Below are 7,978 nucleotides of genomic sequence, written 5' to 3' on the forward strand. Positions count from 1 at the left end.
AAAAGCAACCAAATACAGAAAGAGCATTCTAATGTTCAGTTTTATAGTGGTAAATAGATGAATCCCTTTTATAGAATAGCAAAAGAGCGAATCCCACGTTTTATAATGGCAAAATTCTAATTATCTCGTACGCGCGAGAGCAACCGGACGGATAGGCACGGGCGCATGGCCACCGTTCTCAGCTCTCACCCCGGCACACCACAGGCGCGAGCTGAGCAGAGATGGCCGTGCCGCCGTGGTTGTCGCGCAGGCGGAGTCTGGGCACGCGTTTCGTTCTTATCCACTCCGGCGCAGGGAGCCGAAGCGGCACGGGCCCAGCCGGGTCAGGCCACGCTGCGGAAGCGGTGCGGGCGATCTTCTTCATCCACGTCGACACGGTCAAGGTCAAGGCCTTCTTTATCCTCCTCCTCCCCGTCCCTGATCCCTCCCGGACCTCACCCGGCGCGACCATCCCCGTCCTCTAATTATCATCATCATCGTCATCACACATCACACCTACCCGCTGCCATCCTCCTTTCCCCATCGCCGATTCCTCGCCTCTTCTCGCCAGCTCCGATTCGCTTCGAATTCCCGATTTGCTCGAACTCTAGCGACGCCGTGGTGACGCGACGCGCATGGAGATCTCCTTCGAGGCGTGGGAGGGCGTGCAGCGGCACGGCCAGGACCTCGCGGACCGCCTCGCGCAGGGCTTCACGGGCCTGCTCCAGGCGCCGCCGCAGTTCCCGTGGCCCCCCGCGCCGCACAAGCGGATGCCCTTCGACATCGACCTCCCCGTCGTCCCCTTCGGCGCCGCCGCCCGCGGCGTCCCGGGGAAGGACTTCCCCTTCCCCTTCCCCGCCGCCGCCGTCTCCTCGGTCATCGACATCGGCGGCAGGCTGGGCCAGGCCGGCGCCGAGCTCGGGGCGTCCGTAGGCGGGGCCGTGCAGCACGCCGTGCGCCATCTGCCCGTGCCGTTGCCGTTCCGGAACGGCCAGATCCGCCGGCGCAAGCTGCCGCCGCCGCCGCCTCAGGCGCCCCTGCCCCCCGCGGCTTCGGTGGGCGAGGGGGCGGTAGGGCTCTCCGTCGAAAGGGCTGCTGTGGATAGGTGCCCCCTCGAGGCGGCGGCGGCCGCCGCCGCTGCGGCGACTGGGAGCGCTGCCACATCGAGCGTCAGCGGTCATGTTAACGGAGACGATTTGGACGAGGACGACGAGGGTTTCGGCTGTGATATTGGTACTCTTGGGAACTTCAAGAAGGCCAACGTACGATCTAACTCGTGCTTGCTGTTTTATGGATTTTGGCATGTCGTGAAGTTTGCATCTCATATTACACACGATCGCACTTAGAATTGAGGGTGTCCGGTCTAGCAACTGGGTTGTATGTCTCTGCCATCTGATTTATTGCGATCCTCTTCCTCACAGTTAATCATATAGCCACTGGAAGGATCTGCCATTTTAATCCACAGATTTAAGCCATGATCTTTTTGTGTCAAGAAAAAACTAAGATTATTGCATGCAACCCTGAACTCAACTCACGGACAAGGTATAACCTAGACATCAGAGGCAAATTGCACTTGTACCGGTGGTACACACATGGATGTTATATCAAAAGTTGTACAAAAAGTACTTAGGTTAAAACTAACCTAACATTTTGAACCAACCAAATATTTTTTTATGGACTTGTGGAATCCTAATCTCTTTTCATGTTACATTGGCATGTTGCAACATAGTACTTATCTTCTCGCTTGATGATTATATAGGGTACTGTAAATATGTCGGCAACATACAATACCAGGACTCAAGACATTGAGAGTTCTGTTGTTGCACGTGGGGACCTCTGGAGGCTAGAGGCATCGCGTGGTGGATCAACTTCTGGAAATGATACTTCGCCCCTGTACCTTATTCAGTTGGGCCCTCTACTATTTGTTCGAGACTCTACGCTTCTCTTGCCTGTTCATCTATCAAAGCAACACCTGCTTTGGTATGGTTATGATCGCAAGGTACTCAACCTTTCTATTTTGTTATAAGCTTGAACTTTGACAAACCTCTCTCTTTTTTTTTAACACCACAGGCGAACCAAATTTCATTACCCAAAAGCAACTAAATTACAAAAGTTTTACGATCCATAGTGTTATACTCCACCACGATAACGACCTGCCAGATTGAACTGAACACGCAGGGTTCTGCCAACAGGCAACCAAACACTTTTGTAATGGTTCATCAAACCACTTGTAATGATTGATCAACTAGTTTGGTTTACACTTGTGTTTGGTACTTTATTTTGTCATTTTACTACCATTAAATATAGCTCTCCTTTATATGGGCAATGTTATGGTCTTTATTATTTATTGAAGATTAAACTATATGCCAGGTCTACCTTGATTTGCAAATCTATCTAGGTTATTATTTGCTAGTCTATTGCAATGCATATGATGTACAAAGATGTTACTGGTAGGTTTGCTATGTATGAGCTTATGTGGGACTGTTGGTCATTTTTTCTATTGTGTTTCTCTGACATCGTATACGTCAGATATTATCTTCTTACTTCATAGTTAAAATAAAGTGCCTGTTTTTAAAGGCTTGAAAGTCACCCTTTTTTTTTTCTCCAAAATAATCACCACACTCATACCCCAAAGCTAATCAAATAGCTATGGCATTGTCTTAAACCGCAGTCTACAATCACTTAACTAGCTTCTATGATGCATACATATGCATCTATGTCTTTCTAATATTTTGTCCTTTTACATTACTATAAACTTGATATTTCATTACAGAATGGAGTCCATTCCCTCTGTCCAGCTATATGGTCAAAACATAGGAGATGGCTGATGATGTCAATGATGTGTCTCAATCCAATAGCTTGTGTAAGTATCATTCGTCATCCTCTTCAATGATGTGAGATCTATTAAGAATTAAGATTAAAATAACTGACTCAATGATCTTTCAGGAGAGCTTTTCTTTGTATTGCTTTGTACTGTAGTTATATGCCAATATTAAAGGATACATTTTGTCATGGTTCCTCAATTATAAGGTTACCTTTTCCCAGGTAGTCTGAGAGATAAGCACATTCATTTGGCTTTGAGGCTAACGTACTATCGATCAGAATAATACTAAAAATTAATTAGCGTATAAGCTTCTTTTCTGTATTTGGCAATGAGTGCAGTAGCCACCTGTTTTCTGAAAATTGTGTTCAAAAGGCTATGTTGTTGTTGTTGTTGTTGTTGTTGTTATAATGCCGCAGCAATGCTTTCAAAAATATCAACAAGCATAGTTCCAGTGATTCCAGTTAAATTTGCTTGGTAGTCCTTGCATTTTCCTCGTGCATATGAAGCTGAGTATTAATAATACTACCTTTATTGCAGTCGTTTATGGATCTGCAATTCCCTAATGGGCAACTAACATATGTTGCTGGTGAGGGCATATCAGCCAGTGGTTTTCTTCCATTATTTGGTGGGTTGCTTCAAGCTCATGGAAAATATCCTGGAGAAACAAGAGTGAGCTTTTCTTGCAAGGTTAGTATTTTCAGTTTATGTTCCCTATATTAATCAGCTGTGGTGTCAAATTTTGTTTACATGCTCTTTAAGTAAGTCTCTATCAACATTTATATTGGCCTGGCAGGTTGCAGGCCCTGGTATTTCTTAAACAAATTGTGCTAGTACATAGTGAGGCATTAAAGAATGGTGATATGTATTAAATGTGTGACCAGTAATTGCTATATATTATGTCTTGTCATCAATTTTTTATGATGTTTACCTTGTTCCAATAGTATATGAGTTCAATGACACTTGTTCCCTCTTTTCTTTGAAGAATAAGCGTGGCACAAGGTTCACTCCTATGTTTCAATGGCCCGACAAATCTGTTTCATTAGGAATTACTCAACCCTTGGCATGGAAAAGATCTGGTCTTATGGTGAGACCCAGCATACAAGTCAGGTAGTTTTCTGAAAACATATGGACGACACTGCAACATTTATGTTAGGTAGATATTTAGGTTTTGATATCAGTACTATCCATCCAGTAAAGAGGTGTTTGGATTACAGAAACATCAAATTACATGACAAGTATTACTGGATTACAAAATAGTTATCTATAGTATATATTTAGGGACCTATAAACAGATTTCTTTTTAGTAACTTGGCTTGAAATGATTACTTCTTCTTGCTATCCTTGTTCATGTTGTGCTAAAAGCTGTGCTTCGTTGCGTTAGAATTTAAAATCGCAATGCTTGATAAATACTGTATGCTAGGGAACTGTTGGCAGATGTAGTTCATGAATAGTCCTGTTCTTTGTTGTTGGTTTCTTTGAATCCTTGTTCTCTTTGTTGTAACACCCTTGTTCTCGGTGCTCTATTGGCAGTGTGTGCCCTACGTTTGGAGGAAGTGATCCTGGGGTACGTGCAGAAGTTGTCCATTCATTGAAAGAGGAATTGAATCTGATGTGTGGCCTCTCTTGCTCACGGCATCCATCAGCTTATACTGCTCTCTCTGTAAGTTCTAGTTAACATTTCTGATTGGTTATTTCTAGGATTATAGTTTGGATGTAATATAATCTCTACATGGCAGATTGGACGATCAAAGTGGAATGGTCAAGTGGGCAGTTCTGGAGTGGTAATCACCTTGGAAACACCTCTTAATAACATTGGAAGGCCATCCTTATCTGTTCAACTGAATGGTGGTTTTGAGTTGTGATCCTTCTGACTCCTTCACTGAAGCTGTACATACCAGTGTATATATTGCCATCACTAATGTTCGTGCTACTCAGCCGATCAACCTAGAAAAGTTTGTTGAAGTGGGCTGCAGGCTTGCAGGTCGTTTTTGTTACTGTAGTCTATAGGTCTCAAGTCTCAACTCAACAAATCAGCAGCTATAGTACCCATGTGGGCACAGAAGTCAACCGCTTTGTTCCCCACTCAGACAAATCGCAATCCTTAAAAGGGACACTGATACTTGCAGCTGTTGAGCTCATATTTTTAGAAGTTCATGAAAGGGGAGAGCCACGGGCTCATGTTGCTATGTCCTGCCTCCGTGTGGGAGCCACGCGGTCATGCAAGATGTTCGTCCAGAAGCTCTTCTTTTGGTGCAAGACAGATAATGCGTGACGCAAACTCTGCAATTGAACATTAACAATTATTGTCTTGTGCGGACCTTATTAACATAAACGGTCTGTTCGTTGGTTGGTTTCTAGGCTGATAAGTCTGGCTGGTGCTGGTTTATTGTGAGAGGAAAACACTGTTAGTTGGCTGATAAGCCCTGGCTGAAACCAACATCCGAACAGGCCGAAAATCTGGCCACTGTTTAGTTTGCATCGTTGGATGTTGAGACAAACTAGCTGGTGCTGGTGTATTATTGGCTGCAATCTTGTATTCGTCTACATGTATTGATTAATGAATGGAAGACTAGCCAACAAATCTGCTGTCGCTGGTGTCTTCAATTCGAACTTATGAGAATTTTGACTTATCTTTGCGAAAAGAAATTTGCCGATTTATTTTAACAAATCTGGTAACGGTGTCATCAGCATGTTCCTGTGTTTTTGTGAGGAATACAGGTAGTTACATGTAGTTTTGTGAGATTGTGTAGTTACATGTAGTTTTGTGAGATTAGGTTTTAACTACTTGTTCCAACGCTTGCATTTATGGATGCTATGAACCAGTTGAAATAATGTTGCGATTTGTAACCGAGTACCAATTCAATATAAGCGCAAGGAAGCAGTTATGAATGTTATGGACTAGACGAAATAAATTTGTGCGCAAGCAAGCAGTTTTGAATGTTTTGAACTAGACGAAATAATTTTGTGATTTGTAACCGAGTATCAACCCAATATAAGTGCAAAGGAAGTGCCCTCGTTAAGCAGCAGGTGAAGCATCTGTGTCTACAACACAAAGCTACTCTACACGCTTTTAGGCCTGGCGTTGCAGACTCCAGTTCAGCCATGAAGCTCGCTCTCACAGCTGTGCTACCACTGCTACTGCTCATCTTCTTCTCGCCGGCCGCCATGTCGTCCTCGGCTTTGGCTCCATCCGGCCCCGACGGGCACGGCCCCGGCGTCTACATTGTCTTCGTCAGCCGCGCCGACTACGTTGATTCCGTGGACTACGACCTCCGCCTGCTCGCTTCCGTCGTCGGCAGGTCGCTGTGACCACGTCCATGCCTGCACTAGCTATGACAGTACGTCCGGGGACCTCACCAGCACTGACCCATCCTTTGCTTTGTTGCAGCACGGCAGAGGCGAAGGCCGCGCTGCTCTACCACTACAGCAGCATTGGCTTCGCGGCGCGGCTAGCACCGGAGCACGCCCATCAACTGTCAAGTGAGTGCACCTGGTTAATCTAGATCAGCATTATTATGCCTCATGGGATTTTGTTACGTCCGAAGTTCCGAATGAGTTTCAGAGAACGTTTCGGTTTAATGTGTTTCAGAGAAGGACGGCGTCGCGGTCATCAAGGACAAGACGTTCCCTATCCAGGAAGACGGTGGCTTGCCTGGCTTCTTCAAAGAGAATGTCTGAAAGATCAAATGTACCTCGCTCTTCTGCACGATGCTTAGACACGTTTGGACTTTGGAGCACACAACTGCGGCGATCTGAAACGTGTTATATGAGAACATACTCATTCCCTTCTCACGATCTGAAACATGTTCACTGAAGTTTGGAGTACACTTTTATGTCCTCTTTTGCAGATCTCCTGAATGATTAACCTAGCAAATCTCATGGAGTACACTTTTATGCTTACTTGAAACATGTTCACTGAAACATGTTCGCGCGGAGGTTGAAGATGACTGTAGGGGAGACTTCGCGATGGGCATCTGGTTGGGAGTTGGGGCGCTTATGGACCAACGTTATTAATGGGACGCTAACTTTGAGCTTAAGTCAACGTTAATCACGATGGTTCAAGCTAGTCCGTTTTGTGGTAAAGCCCACGAGGATACAGATGCTCACCTCCAACACTTTTTTGAGATTTGTAGCACATTCACCACTAAGAGAGTGACCCAAGAGGCTATACGTCTTCGTCTTTTCTCCTTCTCTTTATTAGGAAAGGCTAAGCAATGGTTTTATTCTAACCGTAACGCTGTAGATACATGGGACAAGTGTTCCAACGCTTTCCTAGTCAAGTTCTTCCCTATAGGGAAAGACTAATGCTCTTCGCAATAAGATCTCTAGTTTTCAACAACTAGCAGAAGAGTCGATTCCTGAGACTTGCGAACGAATGCAAGAGTATGTCTCTGCATGCCCACACCATGGCATGGAAGACTGACTTTTGATCCAGAACTTCTACCATGTGTTAGTTTTGTTAGATAGGAGCCATTTAGATGCTGCTGCTGGTGGAGCATTCTTTTCGCTAAGTGTTGCAGATGCTAAGACACAGATCGAGAAGATAGGGTTTCCAATCAAGGATGGAGTGTGGTAGAACCGCCTAATCTAATGCTTCCCAGGAGTACTCGTCTTTCTTTAGACACTAAGTACCCAAGGGAGAATACTAAATTACTCGATTTCGTCGGACACACCCTAGGGGAGAACTATGAAAATCCATATTTTTACATCAGGATCACAAATGAGAGAATAAAGCTTATATTATTCTTAACCATTTCTTACGTCACTTTCAATACAACATCAGAGTATAATATTTATTATTATAACAGCGGAATGTAATCATATTATCAGAGTTATAAATAATTTAATTGAACAGCGGAATATAAACACGTGAACTAGAGTTACAGCGAAATTAAACATCTATTCATGGCATGATGAATCATTGATAGGTAAACTATGACAACCGATTATAAAATTTTTATTTAGAAAAAAATATTTGGTGAGAGTTATAAATGAAAACCTATGATCGTGGCATAAAGGAAATCCTCTCTGAGCCTACCAGGAGGAATCCACACACAAGAGTCAACTCTAGCATCCACCTGTCACCTGCAATAGGGGGAAATAAAACCCAGAGTACTCAATTGTACTCAGCAAGACTTACCCGATAAGAGGAAAGAAAAGACTCAAAGGATATGC

The 7,978-nt window shown here is 44.3% G+C and overlaps 2 protein-coding genes and 1 non-coding gene across 4 annotated transcripts; 2 read left to right on the plus strand and 1 right to left on the minus strand.

The window, feature by feature from the left end:
- The first annotated feature begins 342 nt into the window (after positions 1 to 342).
- On the plus strand, positions 343 to 5,393 carry LOC136456487 (uncharacterized). Its single transcript, XM_066456389.1, has 7 exons — positions 343 to 1,241; positions 1,739 to 1,978; positions 2,753 to 2,842; positions 3,341 to 3,490; positions 3,786 to 3,910; positions 4,334 to 4,463; positions 4,540 to 5,393. Exons 1-7 carry the CDS (start codon positions 615 to 617, stop codon positions 4,663 to 4,665), a joined length of 1,488 nt encoding a protein of 495 aa, XP_066312486.1. The 5' UTR covers positions 343 to 614; the 3' UTR covers positions 4,666 to 5,393.
- Positions 5,394 to 5,616: 223 nt separating this feature from the next.
- LOC136456489 (subtilisin-like serine-protease S) lies at positions 5,617 to 7,342 on the plus strand. 2 transcript variants are annotated; one of them, XM_066456390.1, is made up of 3 exons: positions 5,617 to 6,102; positions 6,192 to 6,283; positions 6,393 to 7,342. In XM_066456390.1, exons 1-3 carry the CDS (start codon positions 5,906 to 5,908, stop codon positions 6,479 to 6,481), a joined length of 378 nt encoding a protein of 125 aa, XP_066312487.1. In that variant the 5' UTR covers positions 5,617 to 5,905; the 3' UTR covers positions 6,482 to 7,342. The 2 variants fall into 2 exon arrangements, with proteins under 2 accessions (XP_066312487.1, XP_066312488.1); XM_066456391.1 differs by having other exon boundaries at positions 6,652 to 7,342.
- LOC136462059 (small nucleolar RNA R71) lies at positions 7,108 to 7,216 on the minus strand. The gene has a single exon (XR_010760583.1). It is a non-coding gene; the product is annotated as a small nucleolar RNA R71 (small nucleolar RNA).
- Positions 7,343 to 7,978: the final 636 nt, after the last annotated feature.

This window comes from Miscanthus floridulus, chromosome 6, assembly GCF_019320115.1.
Source record: "Miscanthus floridulus cultivar M001 chromosome 6, ASM1932011v1, whole genome shotgun sequence".
NCBI lineage: Eukaryota > Viridiplantae > Streptophyta > Magnoliopsida > Poales > Poaceae > Miscanthus > Miscanthus floridulus.